General features: G+C 54.9%; 1 protein-coding gene across 6 annotated transcripts; it reads right to left on the bottom strand.

The window, feature by feature from the left end:
• Positions 1–8: 8 nt before the first annotated feature.
• Positions 9–25,247, bottom strand: Pcnx3 (pecanex 3). 6 transcript variants are annotated; one of them, XM_052714731.1, is made up of 36 exons: positions 25,140–25,247; positions 23,523–24,745; positions 22,995–23,182; positions 22,667–22,766; positions 22,523–22,562; positions 22,329–22,424; positions 21,011–22,138; positions 20,434–20,557; positions 20,176–20,354; positions 19,660–19,750; positions 19,138–19,273; positions 16,816–16,976; positions 15,417–15,570; positions 15,146–15,178; positions 14,764–14,935; positions 14,549–14,659; positions 14,133–14,224; positions 13,865–13,974; positions 13,549–13,654; positions 13,342–13,434; positions 13,106–13,256; positions 10,810–10,954; positions 10,320–10,497; positions 9,036–9,144; positions 8,781–8,910; positions 8,300–8,358; positions 7,985–8,200; positions 7,080–7,333; positions 2,858–3,088; positions 2,588–2,691; positions 2,217–2,364; positions 1,901–2,131; positions 1,543–1,817; positions 1,066–1,199; positions 688–986; positions 9–611 (listed from the first exon to the last, which is right to left on the bottom strand). In XM_052714731.1, the coding sequence occupies exons 2-36, from the start codon at positions 23,673–23,675 to the stop codon at positions 417–419; spliced, it is 6,126 nt and encodes a 2,041-aa protein (XP_052570691.1). In that variant the 5' UTR covers positions 23,676–24,745; positions 25,140–25,247; the 3' UTR covers positions 9–416. The 6 variants fall into 6 exon arrangements, with proteins under 6 accessions (XP_052570691.1, XP_052570695.1, XP_052570697.1 ...); XM_052714735.1 differs by lacking the exon at positions 25,140–25,247 and having other exon boundaries at positions 16,816–16,958; positions 23,523–24,199; XM_052714737.1 differs by lacking the exon at positions 25,140–25,247 and having other exon boundaries at positions 16,816–16,937; positions 23,523–24,199.
• Between the last annotated feature and the right edge of the window lie 2 nt (positions 25,248–25,249).

The raw sequence follows: 25,249 nt of genomic DNA, 5'->3' as shown, positions 1-25,249 counted from the left end.
CTGCCAACCAAAATCAAAAATAGTGTTATTAATTTGGTGTCTCTGAAGCACAGAGGAAAAAAAAAAAAGAAAAATGACAAAAAGAACGAAGGAAACCACCCTTGCCACATGTCAGGGCCCAGGTCCAGGCTAAAGAGACCAGCCTTGTAGGCAGTGCAGGCCCAGGGACAGTCAGTCCTGGCCATGGGCTCAAAGAGGGACCAGCCCATGGGTTTGGCTCTTAGGCCTGGCTAGGAGGCTGCTGCCTCAATTTGGGGCATCCAGGCCGTAGGTCAGGGAGAGTCTGGTCACTCAGTTCCGACTCTGCCTGAAGTAGCCAGAGATCAGGGTGCAGTCGCCAAAGCCAGTCAATTCTGTGGTCCAGCAGAGTCTGAGTTACTGAGTCCTGGGATGAGATCCAGTAGAGGCCAGGCTGCTCAGTACTGATGCTCCAGCAAGGGCTGGGCAGCTGGGCTCTCTCGCTCCTCAACAGGGACAGGCCAGTCACCTGAGGCGCCGGTGGGTGTGCCACTCTCAGGGGCACTGCTGTCCAAGCAAGGAATGTCTTGGGTTGTTCTGGCGGGTGAGGCCTCAGAACTGACATCAGGACTGAGGCTGAGGTCTAGAGGGGCCTGTGGAAAGGAAGAGAGGTGAGCAGACAAGCAGACCTGAGCCTCCTGGGATCTCAACCTCCCACAGGTCCCTTACCTGAGATTTGGGGGTGCCTCCTTTGGGGCTCCCTGAGGATGGCTCCCCATCAGATCCTCCCAGTCCCTTCCGACCCCCTAGACTCCACTTCCCACTGGGTCCCTCAGAACTGAGGAGACTAGGGCCAGTAGGTCTTGAGGGCCGGGGACCCTCAGTGGGAGCAGGCGAGGCAGGGGGTGGTCCAGGAAGCCGAGGGGGAGGCCACTGCAGCAGAGGAGGGGGCCGCCCATCACCAGAGCCACCAAGGGAAGGCCGTGGCCCCCAGCTAGGACCTGGCGGGAGGGGCTGCTCACTGCTGCCTGTAGGAGACAGATAAGAGCGAAGGCGTCAGCCGGGCTGCAGTCTCCCCCACAGTTCAGCCCAGCTTTGCCTGCTTACCTGCAGTGTTTTCAGGTGTGGGGTGTGCCAAGGGGGGGTTACTGCTGAGGGAGGTCAGGCCGCCCCCCCCACCACAGTCTGAGTCATCCACATTCCCACCGCTATTGCAGCCGGCGCCACAGCCCTTGTGAAGTCTGGGTGGAAAAGCAGAGACGTGAGAAAGGGAGACCAGGGCTGAGGCCAGAGGTCTTCTGAGCCCTAGGAAAAGTCATCTAACATCCGAGTCTCAGGACTCTCATCTCTCAAGAAATTGTGCTGCCTCCTTTTCAAAGTCTTTTGCTTAAACATTAAAGTCAGCTTTAGGGGGTCGGGGCTCTCTCTGGGTAAAGGGTCATCTCTCAGGGTCCAAGCTCACTGACTCCAGAACTTCATCTCTGTGGTCTTGGAGGGAGCTGTTTCATTCACTTCTCTGTGCCCTTGCTACCCTGGAATCCCAGAGCATCAGGCCCTCAGTAAGAGGTGCCAGCCAGGGCTCACCTCTCCCAGCTGCGCAGGAGCCATCGGGCAATGGCACCCAGGCTGACAGGGCCACCCCACAGCGCCCGCAGTTGGGGGTGGCTGCCAGCCAGAGATGTGGTAAGAGGTGACACGTAGATGGGGTAGCCCAGCGGCTGGTCACAGGAGGAATTGATCATGTTGCGGAGTGCCTGCTTGGCATTCTGGATGCTGCCACGCTCAGGGTTGCGGTTTCGCAGAAACACCAGCTCCTGCTGCTGCCCAGCCCATAGCCCACGCACACACTCTCGGTTTACCTGTGGAGGGCCACACCAAAGGTCAGGGCAGTGACATCAAGGAGGGCCTGGGCTGCAAGGTGGAGTAAGACCATCTGCCCCACCTTAATGACTCGGAAGCTGAGATGGCGCCGGTTGAGCATGATGATCTTGTACTCATCAGAAGCATCGTCCATGACATGGCGTAGTGCCAGCAGGGAGGGGGTGTTGCTAAGGATGGCACTACGCCAGGCAGGGTCGCCCTCATGCGAGATGACCAGCCGCTCCTCATTGGCCGCAATGGCATCATATAGGGCTGCGGGTTCCTCATACTCATCAGGAGATGTGAAGTGATCCTGGTAGGGAGGAGAGGACAGGGAAAGCTTAGGGAAAGGCTTCATCTCTCACCTGCCCACTCTGCCTAGGCACACTCCTCCCTACCTGGTGAAGCTTGAGGGCCATGCGAACCCCAGGTGCCACCACTCGGTGAAGCAGGTCCATATCAGCGAAGACCCACTCGTCACGCGGGGAGGTGATTCGAAAGTCCCCCTTGAACAGGGCGTGCAGACCATAGAGGAAAGGTTCTAGGCTGGGTGGGGAGAGGACATTAGCAACAGGGAGAGCCAGGAGGGACTGCTCCCCACCTTGCCAAGGAAGCCAATCTCTCCCTCACAGAGCAGTGAAGAGCAGGCGAGGCCAGGACCGGTCAGAGTCTTGTCCATGTGAGACAAGAGGCACATCAACAGGAATTTAGAGCTCTTCAGGGAAGGGCAGAGAGAGAGTAGCAGGCCCAGCTGGCTGTGGGCACTCACCTGGCAGACATGCTGTGTGAGGCTGTCCCCAAGGCTCGGCGACCCAGCACACACAGGCCAAAGCATAGTGTGACCAATGGTGAATTCCAATCCTGGTCCACGGGCTATGGCACAAAGACCCCAGGATGAGCACAGCTCAGTGTGGGACTGAAAACTTGGGGTTGAGGCTGGAGTCTACACTGATTGTCACTAGGTGGGAAGGGAGTGACCAGGAACTCCAAGTCCTTAGAGTCTAGGGGAGAGGTAGATCTAAGGGAATGGTAGCCTGACCTGGCTGCGCCGAGAGGCACAGTATTGGATCCATTCAAGGTGAACAGCGCAGAAGGATGGCAGCGAGAGGCCAGACAGGCGAAGGTCATAGTCCTCATCAACACTCAGTGAGAAGGTAGGGTCTGAATCAGCGTAGCCAAGGGCTCGCACAGGCCGTAAGGCAGCCGTGATGCCCTCATGGTTCAGCCAGGTCTCCAGCTTTGGAGAGCGGCTCACATAGTAGATGATGCTCTGGGAGAGGAGGGGCAGGTGTCAGGGGTACAACTCTACCCCAAAACCCCTGCAATGGGGAGAAATCACCCCAGCCTTGAGCTACAATGCTTCCTATGATGCAGCTTCCGCAGTTCAGCTCAGCTCTCTGAAGCTAAGCAGGCACGGGACTCCTCTCCTGGGACGAAGAGTAGGAACCAGCAGGAGGCACCACTCAGAGTGCTCCCGCATTGTAGGTGGACCTGCTCACTGTCCTCTTCTTGCCATTCCTAGAACCCAGCCCATCTGTAAGGGGAATGGAGGCTCACATAGATGACAGTCTTGCCCAATGTCACCTAAGAGGGAAACTGGGCTGGAATGTGAAGACACTGTGCAACATCTAGATCTCAGGGCCAGGAAGGTCAGAGGCTGGAAGTGTTGCCTACAGCCCAGGGAACCTACATGACCTGGCTCATGGGTCCCTTTAGGCAAATTACTATGACAGACATAAGACCTTCTCTGAGAAAGCCAGAGGCACACACTCTGTACCTAAGTTCAGTGTCTGGCTATTCTTAAGACACCTTGTTGGCCGGGCGAGTGGAGAGCAGCTTTGGGGAAGGAGGTAGCTGGTAAAGCTGGGACAGCTGGCAAAGAGCAAGGTTATGGGGACTCCATGTGCCACCCTGAGCTGTAGCTGATGGGGTTGGCCCTCTGCCTGGGTAAGTGGTGGGGAACCGCTCCCAAGGTTCACTAACGCCCAAGGTGTAGCCGCCATGGACAGGAGCCTCAGACAGCAGGCAACCAAGCAGGTAACTGTGTGGGACAATGGGAGGCTGAGCCTGGGTAAAATGGCCAGGGTACAAGCTAGGAGGAACTGAACTCGAACAGCTCCCCAGGTGGAGAGCACGGAGTCATGCTGTGTGTCCATCGGATCCCTACAATGATGTGGCTTTGGCACAAGCTGATGAGAAGGAAGTCTGGTGAGGACTGGCTGCTGACTTCTATCTTACTAAAAGGAAGGAAAAGGAGTTGAATGAGTGAGCTTTAACCTTCCTGCCTAGAGAGCATCGCTAAAGTCCAGGTACCACCAGAGCCCCTGAGAAAAACCCAAAAGCACTGCTTCTGGGTGAGGGAGGAGCTGGCCTGGCACGTGTTAATGAAGCTCACTGTGTTCTATGACATGCCTTCTGAGTGATTCTCAAGATGACACCAAAGTCCAAGACTTCCGAGTAAGAGCTCCTGTCTAGAACATTCTCTGTAGCTGGTTGTACTCAAAATGCTGCCTGGGTACATTTCACTGACCATGCATGGGCCTCAGGACCCTGGTGCCTTCCTGCACTTGGCCCACTGCCTATATGAGGTCTGAAAGCTGACTCTTCAACTGTGATGGGGCCATCACACAGGCGCCATCTTTCCCAAGGTCCACCAAAGAATGCAACCTAACATGTAAAACCTAAGACCTTGAGGATGAGGCTTGGCTGCAGGTGGCTGCAGGTAGCTGGTGGCTCTGTGCCCAGAGACTGTATTTTATTTGTTACCCACTACTAAGTGATGCCCACAGGAAGGGCAAGACATGAGCAGAAATACCGTAGCACAGTCAAAGCTGCATGGGAAGGCAGAGTCTGGTCTGGCCCATCCAGAAGGTCCAAGCAGTGCCGTGGCCTGGGCTCCTAGCACAGCTGCCACTCCCTGAGCCCTGCCTTGTCCTCCCAAGCTTTACTCCTACATGCCTTTGTCACGTCTCCAAGCTGCTTCCGCCCAGCTGCTCAGGTACTGAGGCTAAGGCAAACTGCATCTTCAGGGGACAGTAAAGCTAGCCCAGGCCAAGCACGTTTCCGTCTGCCAGCCTAAGCCTGACTAGTGCCTGGTGCACAGCAGTCTAGGGCACATACAGGTCTGATCAGACTCGTGGGAAGCAGTGGGGTGGCCTGACAGAAGCTCTCTTCTTCAGAGGCTCAGGAAGGCAGACAGGACCTTGACAGCGGAGTGATCTGGGGTTAGAAATGAACCTTTGGCCAGGCGGTGGTGGCGCACACCTTTAGTCCCAGCACTCTGAGGCAGAGTCAGGCAGAGCTCTGTGAGTTCGAGGCCAGCCTAGTCTACAGAGCGAGATCCAAGACAGGCACCAAAACTACACAGAGAAACCATGTCAAAAAACCAAAAAAGAAAAAAGAAAAAGAAATGAACCTCTGGATTACTTCTGGCCTGCTTCTTGGTAAAGTGGAGAGTGGGCAGAGCCTTACAAACTCTTCCCTAGGAGTGGTTAAGAGGACAGAAGGAACAGCAGGAATTACGGTGTCTCAGGTTTTCCAACACATGACACTGAAGGATGTCCACAGGGCCTGGGGTAGAGGGACAGACTTGGGTTGTATGAGTCTGCCTTAAAGGGAACCTCATGAGGAAGGCTCATCTAGCCCCAGCATGTCACCACAGTTTCAGGGCAGGTCTTAAGAGCATGTAGAATCTGGACTGTGACCACCAACCCATCACAGTCTGTGGTGGTTTGAATGAGAATGGCCAGCAGAGGCTCATCTATTTGAATGTTTGGGTCTCAGTTGGCGGACTATTTAGGAAGGATTAGGAGGTGTGGCCTTGTGGAGGAGGTGTGTCACAGGGCTGTGTGTCACAGGGTGTGTCATGTGGCTAAGACAGAAGCTCTCAGCCACTGCAAGCCTGCCTCCTACCGTGCTCCCTGCATGATGATGTGGACTCACCCTCTGAAACTCTAAGCAGGCCCTTGATCAGATGCTTTTATAACTTGCCTTGGTCATGGTGTCTCTTCACAGCAATAGAACAGTAAGTGAGACACTTGCAAAGTGCCCCTCTTCTGAGTGTCACAAAACCTTCTTGTTCCGTTCATCCCCAAAGCCTGAAAGCCCCGCTTCCCAAGGGGTGAACTGAGATAGGACAAAGGAGGCACTGTTCCAGGTTCCTGAAGCCCGACAACTCCCTGCCCAGTGCTCCATCTCGGCACTCAACAGGTCTCAGACCCTCCGGCCTGACTTAGAGCCCCCTGGCTAAGGCAGTAAACCTAGTGACTGAGATGCCAGGCCTGAGCCTAGAACCTGGCTCTGTCACATTCTAATGCCAAAGTCCCAACCAATTATTTCACCTCTGCAAACCATTTGTCCACATGTGCATGTGGAGACCAGAAACGACATCCATTATCTCCCTCAACTGCTCTCTACCTTATTTCTGAGTCAAGGTATCTCACTGAACCTGGCTGGAGCTTACCAATTTGGCTGAACTTCTTGGCCAGCAAGCCCCAGAGCTCCTTCTCTATCTGCCTACTCAGATCTGGGATTATAGGTCACGCCAATACATCCAGCTTTCACAGGACTTTTTTGAGAGTCTTTCACATAGTCCAGACTGGCCTTGAATCCTAACCTTCTTGCCTCCACCAATCAAATGCTTGAATTACAGCAGGACCCAGCGTCTCTGAAGGGACACCAGAGGCTTCTCCATGTTTGTGTGGAGTCTATCCAGCTCAGGTGAGATGCCTGGCACACAGCCCACCTGCAATGTGCAGTGCTGCTGGGCTCCTGGGGCTACCTCATGACGCCCGTCAGCAAGCACCATCACTGTGAGACGGGCAAGGCTGGTGGCTTTTATTGTTTTGGTTTGGGCACTATGAATTGAGTCTAGGGCCGCAGGCACGCTAGGCATACCTTCTACCACACTCATAGCCCCAGCTGTGGCCCTGAAGACACATCTCAGGCCACTACCACAGCTGGACCCACCAACCTGGGAGGGGATCCACGACTGTGCTGCCTACCCACCCTCCACACTCAGGGTCTGAAACAGGCCTTCTGGAAGAAGGGGCACCAGGGAGCTCCTACTCTGGGTACCTGTTCACCAAGGCCTCTGTCGCCTGCTGTCTGATGGTAGCACTGTGAAGAACGCTTAAACTGAGTCCTATGTTTCTCTTGACCAAAACAGGCGCCCAACATTCCCGACGACAGACAGCACTCTGCATGCTCACAGTGGGTGAACTCACTAGGAGTCACTCCCGGGGAGCAGGCACCCGCCATACCTTGACATAGTAGGTGATGAGAATCTTGCGGAGGTCGAACACCTGCAGCATGGAGGCAGCGTTGTTGTCGCTGATGCTGTAGCCTTCCAGCACGTACTTGCTGGCTGTCACCTCCCAGGCCAGCCAGCGCTGCCCAAAGGCAGCATTGAAGGACAGGACTCGTGGCAGGTGGCCAGGCTCACAGCAGCAGCAGCCCTCATCTTCCTCCACACCTTCAGTGATGGCCTCCACCTCACGCTGCTGGCAATATGTGCCTGTGGGACAGGGTTGCCCAGTCAGGGCCACTAGGTAATCCCTACTTGCCCGGCACGTCACTAGACCCACTGCTACTCAGCTTCCACCCTAAGACATTGAGTAAAGGTTACTAAAAGAATGGGTTAACAAAGAGACCCTTTCTCCTCACAATTTCAACTGACAGAGAGAAATGGGCTCAGTTCCCCCATGTCATGAGGCAAAGATCAAAATTTATAAAGTGCCTTTCTCAAGGTCCTAGTGCTCGTGTGCTATGCATGGAGCCTCTCTCACTGCCCAAGAGACTTGTCTCAAGCTGGCATATAGCACGTATGAGCTCTGAGAACAAGGAACCAGCTACCCACAATGCTGGCAGGTGTTTGTCAGGCACCCAGTTAAGATCCAGAGCGGGCCGGAAGCTGGCATCAGGGCCCAGGGTCTCAGCTTCATCCCTGGACTCCCTGTGAGGACAGAGGTGGTGTGTGCCTGTGGCGGGTGTCACTGGAGAGTGAGCAGCCAGGGTAGAAAACCCAGGCTCAGGGAAGAAGAGAGCCTTGCCTGAGATTACCAAGAGCTTGACTAGGATCGAGTCTCAACACGATATGAAATGTTGTGTCCCAGCTCAGGCTCTGCTTACTCTGCTCCTCACCCCCCAGCTCAGCTGCATGGCTTACCCCTGAACTCAAGGCCACGCAGCTGGAAGGTGACGAGGCCATTTCCAACCTCGATGAGGTGCACCAGCGCGTTGAGGTAGTCGGAGGCCAGGACAAAGCAGTCACCAGGGCCATAGTTGCCCCAGCGGCCCAGCACCAAGTCCCCACATAGGGTGTGCTGCAGCGAGCGGGTCAAGTGCTCATAGAAGATGGAGTTGAGGTTGTTGTCATCAGCTCCTGGGACATAAACACACACAGGCAAAGGTGTCAGGAAAGAGGGCACCCTCTAGGGGACACCTTACCTGCCTGTACGCTCCCGGACAAGTGGCTACCCACCTGGGTTCCGGTCCAGCTGTGTCACTAGGCGGGTGTTGGAATGGTCCACACGTTTAGTGCTGTTCAGAGAGCAACAATGTATCAGCCAGGGCCAGGCAGTCCACCAGCATGTTCTCTGCCCAGGTGCCATCCTGGTCCTCTCTAAACCCACATCCCTGAGCTATGAGCAGATGCCACCTGTAACAGCCCACTGTAGCTGTCAGATAAGGAGGCCAAATCTCACGGACATAAAGGGACTCACACAGGACCACAAGGAGAGGGAGACCTGGAGAGGAATGGGTTCTAAGGCCAGGCAGCCTCCATTGAGGCTTTGGCCTGGTACACGTTTGGGGTTTACCAGACTCACTACCTCAAGTATCCCCACTGAGGTCAAGCACCCATACCCTTGCTGTGGGTATCAGAACCCCTTTCTGGGTGCTTTCTGGCCAGGACTCCAGGGACTCATCTTGCTGGTCACCAAATCCTCTCTCCCAAGACTTACTTGTAGTCCCTCTCCCAGAACTTGAGGGGCCTTGCGTAGGACATGATGAAGACGGCACTACCCAGCAGGGGGTTGAGCGGTGTGGAGAAGAGCCCTGAGAGCAGGGCCTGGAGGAACAGCATAGCCGAGTCTGGGCACAAGTCAAGGAAGTGACAGGCACATGGGACCTTCTGCCTCCCGCTCTTCCCTCTGCAACCCCAGACTGCTGCTCTCCACACACATCCCACCCCCAAAGGACAGCTAGAAGCTGGATACGTGGTACAGCGAAGGGCTGGGCAAAGGCATGGAAGGCTGAGCCCCAGGTGATCTGCCAGGGTGCAATGTAGGTCAGCACAAAACGCAGCTTGTACAGCAGGTCCCACAGCTGCAGGTCATCAAGGCGGAGGTGACAGAACACAGACAGGGTCACACATGGTGGTGAGATCTGCCAAACCTCCAGACACCAGTCCCATGGGATGGACATCAAGCCCTCTCCCAGCCCTTTCTTTCTGGACTTGGCTGGCAACACCTGAAATCATGGGAACTTCTACCTGGCTCTAAAGAACATCAGCTAGTCAGTTCCCATGAGAGCAGTGGGGGCTTCCTATCGCTCCCGGTTCACAGATGGGGAAGGTCCAGTTCAGATAAAGGCAGAGGAGGGAAATGACTTTCTCAGGTCATGTTGCTCAGTCACTAATGAGAATTTCAAGAGATGACCCTGGGCCCTACCCTCAGAAGGGTCTAAGGCAAGCCTGGTGGGCCGGTTTCTAATAGTTTCAGATATGTAAAAGGATCACAAGTTTCAGGGCAGCCTGGGCTGTAGAGTGAGTTCAGGTGAGCCTATGTAACGTAGTAAGACTCTATCCCAAGAGTCCAAAGAGGGCTAATCAAACAGCTCAGCAGTAGAACGTTTGCCCAGCACAACCAAATTCAACTTGAATTCAAATTCAAGCAAACAAACAAACAAACAAATAAATAAAAGTAGAAGACGACCTAATACGGAAGCTTGCCAACAAACAAAAATCAAAGTAAGAAAAATAATTAGGGTCCAATTGTGAGTCCCAGGACCATGACAGATGGTAGGCCTTCATGATGATGTGGAGAACGGTCCTTTGATCAACATGACCTCCAAGCCTGACTGGGGGATCCCATGGCCCAAGCGAATAGCTATACACCCAGGCCCTAGGATCTATACTCTCAGCTCTGAACTGGGTTCCAGTGGGGGCTGGTAAAGGGGCAGAGCTCAGAGGCTTTACAACATCCAGGCGACAAGGTCAGGTCTTGACATTGCTGATCCTGAGGAAGCTGGTTGTGAGGTCAGACTGGCCATCAAATCCCAAGAGGGCCTGATGCAGGTTCCCCCTCAAGCCTCAACCTGCTCTCTGCAGGGCGAGGTGGAGGAATCCCTTCCTCAGACCACTGCAAAGGCCCACAACCGAAGCCATACAAAATGGCAGGGGACAGACTGCAGATCCATGGCACATTCTTTCCCCCTCTGACACAACAGTTCTGCTCTGAATGCTGGTCAACCTGGAGTCGGAGTCAAAGCCAGCAGCTTACCTTGCTGCAGAGCAGGGACATGAGGAAGTAGTCGAGCAGAAAGCCCTGTGAGAGCCGAGGGTAGTCGAAGTGGAAGAGCAGGACGGTGAAGGCCAAGGTCAGGTACTGCTGGGGTGGGCAACAGAAGGCTGAGCGGAGCAGCTTCAGCCCAGCCACAGTCATCAGCAATGCCCGGCAGCTGTGGGTGGGGCAGGCATTCAGACATGGCAGGGCCTTAGGGAGGAGTGGGCATAGACACACATCTCTCACCAATAGGTCTGAATGCAACTCTAGGCACCTGCTGTCGACTAGAATAGTACCCCCTTTTCTGTGTCAATGATTCTTAGGTTCAGTACCTCTGAATGAAGTGATGGGGACCCAGTTGCTTCAAATGACAGCTCATTAAGAGCCGCAATCCTACTTTGCCTTGCTTAGGTACTACCCATTCCTCAGTGGGAATCAATGAGGATGCAGACAGAGAATGGCAGAGAGGGGAGTGAGTGGTCCTCACTAGAGGCAGAATTTGTCTGGATGGCTGACAACCGTGTGGGCATCCACTGTGAGAGCGTTGAGAACCACAGCAGGGTAGATGAGGTACTTCTCAACACACTGCAGGCCAGCATAGAGCTTCTCAAACCACATCACCTGGGCAGCACCTGCAACGGAAAAGCAGGGTGGTTGGCTGACACTTGGCCCTCCACATGGCCCATGTGGAGGAACCCAGAGGACTATCCACCACAGGGCCAGAAAGCACCCTGAAGACGCTGTGCTGGGCTGCGCTGTCCTGGGCTCCCGGAGACTTTGGCTAGTGAGGAGGGAAGACTGTTGACAGCTCTGAATGAGGACGAAGAGCCCAGCAGGACATGGGCTCCACATGCCACTTAGCATGTCACAGGCTTGGGAGTGGGGATGGGGGGACTTTGTTGTTTTTACGGTCCATGGAAACAAACCTGATAAAAAAAACAAAACAAAACAAACAAATAAAAAAACCTCTTAGAGACCCACCAGAGATAGGCAAAAGTTATGTAGAATAGGCTGAGGGGGTCAAGAGGACCCCAAGCTGCAGGCCCTTCTGAGGGGCAAGCTCTTGGTTTAAGCTAATGAGAGGAAGACAGATGGGGATGCTGGCCCAGGCAAAACTGCCCACTGTTTGAGAAAAACAAGCACTACATACAAATAACAAATATGGACAGAGCAGTCTGTGTGGGTAACAACAATGAAAGAAAACAGGGCCATGAATTTCAGAGTGAGCAGGAGGATGGGCACAAGGGAGGGTCTGGAAGGAGGAGAGGGAAGAGTGAAAATAATGTATAATCTCAAACAATAAAAAATTGTTTAAAAAACTATTCAAAAAGGAAAACAAGGGGTGGCAAAATAGTCAGCCCCGAACCTGATGAGTTCGAGTCCCAGGAGCACATGGTAGAGAGAACCAACCCCTGGAGGTTGTTCTCTGACCTCCACATGTGTGTAGTGTGCACACATACACAATTGTTAATAAAACAGTAAGTAATGTGATCTTTGCATCGCCGGGTGGTGGTGCACTCGGGAGGCAGAGGCAGGTGGATCTCTGTGAGTTTGAGGCCAGCCTGGTCCACAGAGCAAGATCCAGGGCAAGGACCAAAACCACACGGTGAAACCCTGTCTTGAAAAACAAAATAGACAGACAGACAGAAGCTGTGGGATGGTCTGTATGTCAAATGTGCTGCTCTGATTGGTCAATAAATAAAACACTGATTGGCCAGTGGCCAGGCAGGAAGTATAGGTGGGACTAACAGAGAGGAGAATTGAGAGAACAGGAAGGCGGAGGGAGACACTGCCAGCTGCAGCCAGGACAAGCAGCATGTGAAGATGCCAGTAAGCCACGAGCCACATGGCAAGGTATAGATTAATAGAAATGGATTAATTTAAGATGTAAGAACTAGATACCTAGAAGCCTGAGCCATTAGGCCAAACAGTTTAAATAATATAAGCGTCTATGTGTTTATTTTATAAGTGGGCTGTCGGACTGCCGGGCCTTGGCAGGACCCCGAGAGAACACTCTCCAGCTACAGACAGACAGACAGATAGATAAAAGTGCACACGTATGGGTGTTTTGCCTGCATGAATATCTGTGCATCATGTGTATGCAGTGCCTTTGGAGGCCAGAGAGGTCATCAGACCTCCTGGAACAGGAGTAACAGCAGATTGTGAGCCAACACCTGGGTGCTAGGAATCAAACCCAGGTCCTCTGAAAGAGCAGTCAGTGCTCTAACTGCTGAGCCATCTCTCCAGTCCCACCAACCAAGATGTTTAGAGGCTAGAGGAGCTTTTTGTTTGTTCTGAGACAGGATCTCACTATGAACCCCAGTTGGCCTGGAACTCACTCTGTAGCCCAGGCTGGCCTCAAGCTCACAGAGATCCACCTGCTTTTGCCTCCTGAGTGCTGGGATTAAAGGCATGGACCATGTAGAATATTTTAAAATACAGCCTGGAAGATGATTTTTTTTTTAAGAAAATACTGCCACAACAGGCACTAATTGGCTGTGACCCACAGGTGGCAATTCAGGATTTGAAATCCCTTTTGAAAGTGTTGGAATTCCTCTGCTGTTAGTGACAGCAGGGAGGCAGGACAAGGCGGTGCACCGGTTAAGAGTACAGCAGAAACCACACCAGGACAGGGAAAGGAGTAGGCACAGAGGGCAGGGTGGGCAGCAGGTGCCCTCTGCTGACACCCTCAGCCCAGAGGACCACACTTCTCATCACAATGTTCTCTGACCAGACTCTGCCCAGCCTGGGCACCCGGGAAGAAGGGAGCAGGCGGCACTCACCCCGCACTTCATACTGGCTGTATTCCAGCGGCTTCAGCACAGGTTGTGAGAGGCAGAACCAGGGCAGCTGTTTGCGGAGCTGTGGCAGCAGGTAGTGTGTGAAGAAGCCCACGGCTCCTGCCAGTGCATACAACACGAAGCCCAGCACCGACTGTAGGAGGGAGAGGGCAGAAGACGGACTCAGGCCCAGCAGGCTCTTATCAGAACCAAGAGGGGGTGACTTTTAGCACACAAACCTTCAGGGCAATGAAGACGGTGCTGGCACTGACGGCAAAGGTGAGCACGGCGATGACCACACACATCACCAGGTCGGAGTGCAGGACCTCACGCTGCAGAGCCAGGAGACACAGCGTGACTGCCTGCTGCATGGGGTCGCATGCCCCTCCCAGGCCCAGACCGGCCAGGCCCATACTCCTGCACCCGCATCAGTTCCCGTCCCTCACCACCGACTGGCGCATCTTCTCGGGCAGCGGGTCTGGGGGCTCTGCCCGGGCTGTCTCTAGGCTCCGCTCCTCCAGCTCAGGGAAGAGCTTACTCCGGACTAGAGACCTGGAGGGAAGAAGAGTCAGAGACCAAGGCAGGTGCTGCTGTCCCTTCCTTACAGATTCTGTCAGTCCCAGGCACGGGCACTGACCGTCCAAGTTCCAGGCATGCATGCACACGCGCGTGTGCGCGCACACACACACACACACACACACACACACACACACACACACGAGTACACATGTATGCACATAGACAGGCACATGCAGCACCCACCAGAGCACAGTGGGGTCACTGCTCTGCCGGCTTAGATGGTAGGACAATGCCACCAGGAGGCCACAGAAGACTGAGAAGAGGACAGGGACGTGCTGCTCCGGCCAAGGTGTCTAAAGGAAAGAACCCATGCTGGTCAGGGGTGGGGAAGATAAGTACTGGAAGAGACATTGGGTGTCCCAGTGAGAAGCCACTGCTGAACTCAATTCACAGCCCTGTCCCAACAAACCCACAAGGCTCAGCAAGCCCAGAACCCACAGACCAGCACTACCTTAATGGCCCCAAGGCAGAAGCCGTAGAGCAGGGCAGCAGCCAGCAGGCTCCGGGTGAGGCTGAAGACCGCAGTGAGTGGGCTGGTGGCGGCTGGGAGCAGGGAGAAGTAGATAAAGCCCAGCTCTGGCCTCTGGGCATCTCCAACTCACCCAGTCCCACTGCTCCTCAATTCCCACAAGACCTCCCAGGACACCACCCTCCTCCAAGAGGCTCTCAGAGTTTCTAGTGCTCTGGGCTAAACCCACTTGCCTGGGGAAGGGAGATGAAAGAGGAGGAGAGGGAAAAAGAGGAAAGGAAGCACAGGGCCCTTGCAGCCACGATATGGATGCAGGGAAGGCTCTAGAAAAACTCCAGCTGTCGACCCAATCTGTGGGTGGACCCTCCTGGCCCCTAAGCCACCTGTGGGCACAATACCTGTGCCTCCAAAGCCGTGCATGTCTATCTGCTCCAGGAGGTACATGAGGCAGGTGTTGACCTGGGGCAGGAGGCCCAGGAGGAAGACGAACGGGAAGCACAAGGTGAACACTGTTCAAAAGGGGGTGTGAAGGCCCAGTCAGTCTACCACCCTCCCCCCCAGCCCACCCTCTAGACTCACTCCCTTGGGTCATCCCTGCCCTGCCCTGCCTCACCAGTGGCCACGTCTCGGGCACAGAAGAAGAAAGAGGCAGAGAAGAGCGTGAGGCCGTAGAGAGAGACGGGTGGGAAGGGCTGAGCTGTGCCCAGGGCATCCAACAGCCAGATGAGCAGACAGCAGATGCAGAAGTAGACGGGCCGGCTGTACGCAATCACCCAGTTGTGGCCCTAGGGAGTGGGCCAGTGAGGAATTGGGCATTCCCAATGACCACCCTGCTGGCATGTGCACATATTCAACACGCCCCAGACTTGGCCACATCCAAGCTGGAAAGCTGGGGAAGATGGGGGCAAAGCGGGTAGTAAGGGAGCTCTGCCCCTCTCCCACCATGGCCTTGCACTGAGGCCTTCTGGCCAGAGCACTGCCCCACAGGTACTCACATGCATGGGAGATGCTGCGTCGGGCTGCACACTCTGGAAGAGACAGGGCTGTGTTGGCAACAAGAGCTGGTGCCCATACAAGAAGCAAAGCACTGAGAGCTGCCAGCTCCACCACGGGGCAGCAGTAAGTGACCAAGGAGGACCCTGGACTTGTCAGATGGGGAGCTGGCTACCGGGGACCTTAATCAGATTATCCATACCTCCCCTCAGACCTGGAACAAGGGAAAGGGATGGCCCAGGAAAGCTGTGGATTCAGGGAGCCAGGTCTGACCTTGAGCAGGGAGTACTGACAGGAGGCGATGACCAGGCAGAACTGAAAGACCCAGATGTCAGTGAAGAAGCCTTTGAGCAGCAACAGGTATCCCAGGAAGGCAACCAGGCTGCTCAGTCCAACGCCAAAAATGTTCTCCATTATCCCCCTCGTCCTACAAAGAAATGGGAGTCAGGGCACGGCTTCCCACCCCAGTTTCTAAGAAGAGTTGGGGAGACAGGACTCTGTCCTAAAGATCCACCTCTGGGCCTCTGAAAAGCTAAACTTCTGACCTCACAGGAAAGAGACCAGGTGACATTTGCTTTCAAAAACCATCTTGTTGGGTCACTGGTTGTATCCACTTCCTGTTCATGCTGACATGAGTTACAGTGTGCACACAGCAGGAGCGCCATGATGTGTACATGGGCAGTATCCTACCTGTCCCCAGTCGCAGGCTGAAACAAGGGGGATAGACAGGAAATCAGGCTGGGGGAACCAGGCCCAACTCCTTGATGGCAAACAAAGGTCCTTTGACTTCATCTTTCTGGCCTTTGTTTCCCCTCTGAACATGGGAAAGTTTTTTTTTTTTAAATAATTAAAATTTTTATTTATTTATTTATATTTTATGTATGAGTGCTCTGCATGTATACCTGCAGGTCAGAAGAGGGCATCATATCCTATTACAGATGGTTGTGAGGCACCACGTGGTTGCTGGAATTGAACTCAGGACCTCTGGAAGAGCAGCCAGTGCTCTTAACCACTGAGCCATCTCTCCAGCCCCCAGGAAAGGTTTTTGAGGCAATCAAGTTTATGAACCTATTTAGGTTACAACACTCAGGCAAACAGAACAGAAGGAAAGAAAAACCTGATCCTGGAAAGGGAGAACAGTAAGGACTCATTCATTTTGAGGAAGGCTTGGAGAGAAGGGTAGCCCTGTACCCCAACCCCTTTTTACTCCAGAGGAGCCTAAAGAAACCCACTGCAGCCAGGAGTGGTGCTTCACGACTCTAGTTCTAGAACTTTCGAGGTTGAGGCAGAAGGATCACTGGAGGTCTAGACCAGCCTGGATTACAGAGTGAATTTCAGGCCAGTCTAGGCTACAAACAAGACCTTGTCTCAAAAACAGAAACCAAGCCAGGTACAGTAGTGCACCCCTGTAACCTCAGCATGGCAGGTGGAAAGAAGATGACCAGGAGTTCAAGGCTAGCCTCAGCTACCTATTGAATTTGAACCCAGCCTGGTTTATGAAACCCTTTCTTAAAAACCCAAAACAACAACAACAACAAAAATCCAACACAGCCTCCAGCAATTGCGCCGTTCAGGACCTCTGACAGCATGGCCATCTCAACAGGTTCCGAGTTTGGAAGAGCAGAGTCCCAGCACTTTCTGGGGTTAGTAAACAATGACTGCAGGTACTCACCGGTCCAACAGAGCCAGCAGGGCCAGACGCTCATAGCGCACAGAGGTCCAACGGCCAGGAAGAAACCAGTACTTATAGCTGTGCTGGGCCCGGGGCGGTGCCTCCTCCATCAGTGTCTGCTCCTGGGATTCGTGCAGGGAGTCCTGGTCCAGCAGGTCAAACTGCAGTCCCCACAGCCGCGGCCATCAGCCCCGCCACCCCCATGACTTATCATCATCCCTCCCCCAACCCACTGGTCAGATGACTGAGCATGTACTTTAGCACACCAAGGTCACACTGTCTAGTGGCCCTATGGCTGCTCTGACTCTCAATCAGAAGGGCTTGCTCCTAGCTCTAGGTTCCTAGGACATGACTGAATTGTTGCTACAGGTTGCCAGGTGCCAGAGTCACCAAATCTTATGTCCATCTTCCCCACTCAGGCAGACTCTTCAATAAAGTCTACTCTGTCCTTCAGGACCTAGCACAAATGGTATCTCCTTCAACATGGAGCCACTGCTGTCACTGTGACAACCCATTCAGGAGCACAGAACACCTGAGGACAGACTAGAGCTGTGTGTCCCAGAGAAAAGTACTTAGCTTCTTTAGGCTGGTGGACACTTCATTCAACAAGTGTTAATCAGTTGTTGAGAGGGCTCAGAGGGTAAAAGCACTTGCCACACAAGCCTGGCGGCCTGAGTTCAATCCCTGAACTCCACGGTGGATAGAGAACACTGACTCCTTCACATGGACACTGTGATATGCTGTACGAGTGTGCATGCATGCACGCGCGCACACACACACAGAGAAAGAGAAAGACAGACAGACACACACAGAGAGAGAAAGACAGACAGACACACACACCCAGAGGGAGAGAGAAAAACACACACACCCAGAGAAAGACAGACACACACACACAGAGAGAAAGACAGACAGACACACACCCAGAGAATGACAGACAGATAGACACACACACACCCAGAGGGAGAGAGAAAAACACACACACACCCAGAGAAAGACAGACAGACAGACATACTTGAGACAGACAGACACACACACCCAGAGAGAGACACAGACAGACAGACACACACATCCAGAGAGAGACACAGACAGACACACACACCCAGAGACAGACAGACAGACAGACACACACACACACACACACACACACACACACACACACACACACACACGGGAGGCGGGGGAGGAGGGGCAGGCATGCACACACAACATCTGCAGGATACAATGGAGAGCCCAAAGATGCACAGCTCTGCCCATAAATGACAAGTACACAGACAGCAAGGCTGCTGCTGCTGCTGATTCTACATAATGGTTACATAAAATAAACGAATCAAGAAAAGGTAGCCAGGCTGGCAGCAATGACCTATAATCCTAGGTACTTGGGAGGCTGAGGCAGGAGAATCCCAAATTCAAGGCCTACCTGTGCTACAGAGTGAGGTTAAGGCCAACCTAATCAACTTAGTGAAATCCTGTCTCAAGATAAATAATAATAACAATAAGAGAGGGCTGGGAAAATAGCCTGGTCACAGAATGTTTGCCCAGCATTCAACCCCATTATCTCACACACAAACACCTACACACAGGCCGGCACGTGGCGGATTCCAGCAGTGCTCCAGGTCCATCAGTGATCTTGGGTGTTAGGCATTTTGTGTTAGTTAGTCCTTTTAGGACTATCCTCTGAACTCTGAGAACATGTTTGGGTGGTGGTTTGTTTTGATCTGAGTGTGCATGTATTTTAATAGACACAGGATCCCACTTGGTTGTCAGGGCTGGCCTTCAACTCTCGGGCTCATGTGGTACTCCTGTCTCAGTCCCTGGAGAAGCCAGGACAACAGCTGAGGTCATGTTTTATGCATTCTTCCTGCTTCTGTTACTACTGGAATGACTGTGTAAGTGATCATCGATTAGCAGTAAAGGACACTATCACTAACCATGCTGTGATGAGGGGCATTAACAGGTGACCTCAGGCAATCACACTTGGAGACTGCCAGGCACAGGACAAACTGAACTGCCATTCTACAAGTACCTTTGTGAAACATCCATTATCCTGCTAGCTGCTCCCACTCTAGGATCAGAGAGGGACACAGCAGACACATTCCCAGAGTAAGGAAACGTAAGACTTCACGCACCATTCAGCTCCAAGCCTGTGCTACCTCTGCCAAGCCATTAAAGATGGGGACACAGTGGCACCCCAAGCTCTTCCTGAGGGTAATCTATCCCTCCTGGGATGCCCAGGCAGGCTATCTACCCAGGCCAGCCTTAGTCATCTGCTTACATGCACCTTGTTCCCTTCCCTCCTCACAACCGTTCAAAGCTGCTCCTCACCTCTGGGATCTCCAGGGGCACCCTGCGCACCTGCATACCCTGAAGAACCACCGGCCTGGGCTGCAACAGGTTCAGGCCTCCTGTGGCTTCAGGCACATCAGCCGAGTGGAAGCTGGAGGAATGTGAGTGACGGTCCCTGTGGGTACAGCAGCAATGAGGGTGAAGGCCATGGGCAAACCCTGCAACTTGGTGAGATGGAAACCAAGGCCAGGCAAGTGGGGATGCCTGCCCCATGGCTGGGACATCCAAGGGGCAAGCACACCGGAGTCAGAAGAAGGGAGACAGCACAAGTGTCTCTCTTGTAGGCCCTGGCCGACATGTGAAAGCTGTATTTCTTCTGCCCTCCCCCCCCAGGAAGCCAGTACTATGCTTCCTAGGCTTGGAAGCCTGGCGTGACTGCATGTCCCAGCCTCCTTATCGTCTTCCCCTCCCAGGCCTGTGCTGCCCCACCATAGCAAGAACACTAGGTTCAGGTGCTCCCCAGAAACACAGCCTACCAGGCCTTCCAGCCTGGAGACTCACCAGGCTCCATTGGCTGCCTGCTCCCCTGGCTGTCCCACAGGGTTCTCGTAACCACCTCCAGCTAGGCCAAAGGTATAGGACCGCCGCACACCTGGGACAGAGGCACAACAGCACTGTCAAGGACGGATCTAACTGGGCATCAGGGCCAACGAACGAGGAGGAGTCCTGTGGTATGTCCCCTGCCGTGACAGCCCAGCCCTGGGGACCAAGTGTTAGACAGGAAGGGGCCTAAAGATCCAAAGCCTGGGCCCTGTGGTCAGCCTGCCTTGGATATGGCTCTGTTCTACCACTAGCTCAGCCTGTGGCTTCAGGTGTGCCTTGGCTTCCTCATCAGCAGAGCAGGGATGGAGACACCCACACCTCAGAGATGCTGCAAGGATGACGTCAGGCAGCCCAGGTAAAGCACTTGCCACAGAGCCAAGGGAACTCATCGACCACCAGTGCTGTGGGTGAGTGCGGAGCCAGCGATGTGGGGAAGCACAGAGGACATGCTAGGCTGGCCTGGGCAGGGCTTACCGCTCTCGTCGTAGAAATAGTGCACGGCACCCTCGGAGGTGTCATCAAAATTGCTGGCTTCATGGACGTTGGGGCCAGCTCGGGTGAGCAGCAGGGAAGAGGCGAAGTGCAGAGCCGAGGGCAGAGTCAGTGCCCGGGAGTGGGAGGCAGCCCGGCCCCGCTGCGCCTCCTGCAGGCTGCTGGACAGCAGAAGCCCTAAGTTAGCACCAGCAAGAGCCAGCTGGCCCCTCTGCCCTGCAGCGAGGGGCAGATGCTCACCTGGGTGGCGAGCCCATGACAGAGGCTGGTGGAGTAGGGTTGCTGCCTGCATTGTGTCGTCTCCGAATAGCCTGAGCCCGCCTCACGTTGCTTGTGCATTCCCGCTGACCTGTGTCCTCGGGTGCTGCCCAGAAAGAAGCCCCAAGCATAAGTGACAGGCTTGGCTGGGCTGGGATCAGGACAGGTGCTCCAGCATGGAGCTAAAGGTTAGACTTAGTACAGCAACACCTGGTCTCAGGAACCCTGCCAGGGCATCAGTAGCTGTTCATGCCTGAGCTTTCTCATCTAGAAGTAAGGATGACAATGATCTGCCCTGCCCCACTGGTGGGCAGATGGAGAAGTGTGGTAGATGATGTCCTCAGGGAACAGACGCTCAGGTGCTCACCACAGGACCTGGAGCCAGGCAGTAAGTTGGGCTCTGCTGAGCCTCCATTCTTAACCACTAAATCCACATCCATCTGCCTCCCGACATGGAGGCTAAGCTGATGCTGACTAGGTCTGCTGCAGCCTGCCCTTTACCCAAACTCAACCCTCCCAGGTCTCCTTCCTCACCCTCACCCCTGGGGCCCACACTCACCTCCCCCCACAGCACCTTCCTCCTGCAGCTCCCCCCGCCAGCCAGGCTGGTTGGCAGCAGGACCCCTCCGTGCTTCAGCAGGCAGCACAGCAGCTTCACCAGCAGCCAGCTCCACTCCAGGCTGGGCTTCCAGCTCAGCCTTGGAGCCAGCCAGGGGAGCTCTCAAGACATCACCTCCTGCCCCATCCATGCTCAGCACACGGGCATGAGTTTTGCCACTGGCAGTACTGGGAGTCCGCTGGGTCCCATATGGTCGCTTAGGGGGCACAGCAGTTCCTTCTTCAGCCCCATGAGGGGCCCGCCGCTTCCGGGGACCCCCTGCTGCACCCCGGGAGCTCTCAGGGGAGTAGCAAGAAGTAGATGAGGAGCTGTCAGTACTGTAGCGGCGCTGAGACCGGAGACTGGATGCTGGACTCAGCTCACTACCTTCACTGGTGTCTTCATCTTCAAAAAAGCCCGAACCCTCAAGCAAGGGCCGTCTCGGGGCACGGCCAGGTGGAGAGTGTCCTCTCGTTGGGGGCCGCCGTTTGTTAGGCCGAAGCAGGGCCAAGTCCTTAGGCCGCACAACCAGGACCGGCTCAGCTTGGCCCGGTGGCGTCCCTGCTCCAATGACTGTGTCAAAGGAGCGAAGCGTGTCATCGGAGGGGACCCCAGCATCTGGGGAGGCAGGCAGCTCAGCCTCCGAAGGAGGATCTGTGTCGCTGCCCTCCGGGGCATGCCCACCAGGGGGGCTGTCCAGGTGTGTAGAGTTGGTCTTCTCACTCTTGAAGCTGCTCAGGGTCTCCCTGTCAGTGCCACTGAAGCAGGAATCTGAAGAGCCAGCTTTCTGGGGGGTGGGGTCACCTGAACCCCTCCGGTCCAGGGGCTGGTAGCCTCCAGTTCCTCGACACTGTCCCCGTCGACTGCTGGTCCTCACCAGAGCCCGGTCAGGCCGGGTCAGGGTCAGGAAGCTCTTGCTTAGCTCCTGGCTGAGGCTCCCCTTCAGTAAGGGGCTCATGGGAGTGTCTGCCACACTGCTCCCACCCCAGGGAACACCATCTCCAGCCAGGGGAGAACGCTCCGAAGAGTCCGTGCTGGGGAGAGAGGGGTCTGGGACAACCCCTGGGGGTGTCTGGGGAAGGTCTCCAACTGTCAGAAGAAAGGAAGATGGGATGAGAGAAGGGTATATGGCAAAGGCAATATGGTGGTTAAGGCTTGGACCTCACAACCTCTACTTTCCCAAGGGTACGACCAGGAGGGGAACACCAGGGGGGTCCCATCCAGGAGCAACGTAGCCAAAGTTGGGATGAGACAAGCACAAGTTTGTCTCAGCACTCACTCAGTTTCTCTTGAGAGCTGAGCTTGAGCATCTCTCGATCGGCAGAGGTCACAATCACATTGTTGCTGCCCTGCTCCCGTACCAGCTCCTTGATGTCTATAACCACAGCACCAAGATTGTCACCAGGACCCTGGGGTCCTCTATGTCCTCCTGTTCCACACCACCATGAGCAGCCCAGAACAGCAGCCACCTACCTCTGAGGGGCCCAGAATCCTCCATCCGGGGCAGCAGTTCCTGATGAGACAGGAGAGAGGACACAAATAAACAAACAGAGCAAGAAGCAGGCTTGGAGTTGGCCCCGGACAGCAGCAAGACGAGTCCGAGACGGGCCGACTCACCGAAACCTGGTTGAAGCCAAACACGGAATGCTGGGAACTGCAGCGCACCGGGGGTGTGGAGCTCACTTTCCGGAACACCGTCATCTCCACACCGGGGTCCCTGCAACAGAGAGAACAGCTGAGAGTAAGCTCTCAGCTAATCTCTCTTTACTGTTTCTCAACACCCTCAACACTCCTTCCTCCTCAGGGCTCCCTTTTACAGCTCTAAGACTGCCTGTAGTCAGGGCTTGGGACCAATATTTCCTCAGCCCTCTCGGACTTCCAAGACACAGACATGACACAGGCACAGAGAAACGACAATCACTGGGGCAGCCAATGCCCTACCCACCTGGGAAGACTGTTGTCCCCCTGGGCAGCCTCTTCTTCCTGCTCCCCCATGGTAGAGTTACGTTTCTCCACGATCTCACCCTGGTCAAACATGGCGTGCAGACGATAGTTCACAGTCTTGATGGTAGCGAAGATGACAGCTACCACCAGGCAGTACACTCCAGCCACCATCAGGCTGGGGGGCAGGACCTGGAGGTGACAGTTCGGTCAGGCCCCTTCTCACAGAAGCACGCTCCCTTGAGGGTGTACCTGCAACCACTGTCATGACTAGGATTCAGAGTTTACAAACTTCATCACCCTCATGCAACAAAGACCCCGTTAGGAGCAGTTTTCTGTTCAACCGGAGAAACAGATTCAATGAGGCACTCAAGGTAACCCTATGTAGGAAAGACTTAGTCTTCCCTCTACACACGCCCAAACTATACAGTGACTAGTCTTACTCTAACACCCCAGGGCTCAAGACATGGTGCCCATCCCTGCCAGGCTGCCCTCCCTCTCCCAGTGGTTACAGGTGGTGGCAGGCTCTCACCATGTACAGCAAGAAGGGAAAGATGAGCAAGAAGATCCAGACATAGAGATGGAAGCAGTTGGAGAAGGTGCTCTGATGCGGATCGAAGAACCAACCTCCAGTGAGCGAGGCCCACACCCCCTGGCGCAGGATCTGCAACACCTGAGACCCCATGGCCCAGCCGCTGCTGCGCACGCCCTCCTCCCGGGACCCTCATGGGGGCGGCCCCCGGCCCATGCCCCGCCTGGCGCCCGAGGGTCCCGGGATCTGATCGAGGGCTCACGCCATGGCCTCCCCCAGCGGGGGAGGGTATCGGTGGGGCGAGGGCACGGGCAGGGGGCGGGGCCGGCCCAGGCAGTCAGCCGGATCAGGCCGGGATACAGGGGTGGGACTGCATCAGAGGCGGGGCCTGGGCCCCCTCTGGAGGCCCAGAACTGTTGTGAAGGGCCGAGCTTGAAGGCAGACGCAGGGCATGGGCTGGGCACCCGTCGGCGGCATCCAGAGGTGGGCGTGGAGTGGGTGCTCTCGGAGTGCTGGTGATAGCTCTCTTGGCTCCGAACCGGGGAATGCCTTGGGACACTGAGGTCCACTTCCGGGGTCGCAGGTCACTCTCTTGGGGCTCTGCGTTCGCCCCGCTTCTACCGGTGCCGGCGCAAAGAGGAGGCCGGAAGAAGGAGCCGCGAGCTGCCAGCCTGCATTGGCGCATGCGCCCGTTAGAACCAGTAGGGACCCGGAAAAGGAAAAACCCGGCGGCAAAAGTGCGCAAGCGCAGAGAAGTAGCGAAGTGACTGGCTGCAGAGGTGTCTCAGGCGTGCACGCAGTCTAAATCTAGAGAGCCCCCAAAATGGGAAGCGACTTGGCGCATGCGCACGCCCTGGGGACTCGCCATTGGGTAACGGCCTTTGCGCTTTTCTAATGCCTTACAGGAGGCTGGGACTCCTCGCGGCTACTTCCAGTTTGCGTTACCGGGTCACGCCCCCAACTTGGGCCGCCCCTCCTAGTGCTAGACCCTAAGTCGTAGTCGTCGCTGGTCTTGAGCCCCCTCTACTTCCGGGTCAGAGCCCGGACGAAGCGGAGAGGGACTCCTCCGGAACAGGCCTGAGTAGTCGAACAGGATGGCATAGTTTTTCTTAAAGTGACAGACACAAGGCAAGTGAGTTTAACCAAGGAAGAGGTTGTTGAAGGCTCTTCTACTCTCAGCCCAATCCCGGGCAGAGTTCTGGACAACAGTTTCAGGTTTCTACCTGTTGGGGCAAGAACACGAAAAAGCGAATTGTCTCTCAGGTGAAAGGAAGAGAATTTTAAATGGTTCCAAGAGCTTGAGGTGTAGCTAGTTCTGAAGTTCCGATCTTCCCTGTCCCCACCCCCTCTAGCTCTGCAAAGCAGGGTATGTTGTTATTTCATATATGAAAAGAATGAAGCTTAAAGAGTCCTGCAACTTCATAGCCAAGACCAGACTCGGATTTGGGGGCAATCGCAAGCGCGATTTTGCTGATGAGAACTCAGACACAAGGATTGTTGCCTGTCTTTGCAGAGATCCACTGCGATCCACCCTGAGGAGCGGAGGTCATAACCTAAGGCTTTTCTTCTTAGAGTAGTGATGGTGTGTGGGTGTGTGAGGGGGGCGCCCGGGACTACCTTGGCCGCCTTCTCCTTCTCTTGGCCAATCTCCCCGGGAACTCCCGGTCCCAGCCGCCGGGAGCCTCCGGGAGGGGAGCGGTGCAACCCGCCCGCGTCATCTGATGCTG

This window comes from Peromyscus californicus, unplaced genomic scaffold (genome assembly GCF_007827085.1).
Source record: "Peromyscus californicus insignis strain IS unplaced genomic scaffold, ASM782708v3 Scaffold_4__1_contigs__length_199733344, whole genome shotgun sequence".
NCBI lineage: Eukaryota > Metazoa > Chordata > Mammalia > Rodentia > Cricetidae > Peromyscus > Peromyscus californicus.
Note: the sequence above shows the minus strand (reverse complement) of the source record. Positions and strands in the feature narration are given on the sequence as shown.

Bases quoted from the DNA above. Each gene is read 5' to 3' on its own strand.
- Pcnx3 (XM_052714731.1), bottom strand. From the start codon at position 23,675: ATGGGGTCTCAGGTGTTGCAGATCCTGCGCCAGGGGGTGTGGGCCTCG. The intron at 10,955-13,105 runs GTGAGTGCCGCC...TTTCCGTTGCAG, and splicing joins CAGCCAGTATGAAGTGCGGG to GTGCTGCCCAGGTGATGTGG. The intron at 2,365-2,587 runs GTGAGTGCCCAC...CTCCCCACCCAG, and splicing joins TCACACAGCATGTCTGCCAG to CCTAGAACCTTTCCTCTATG.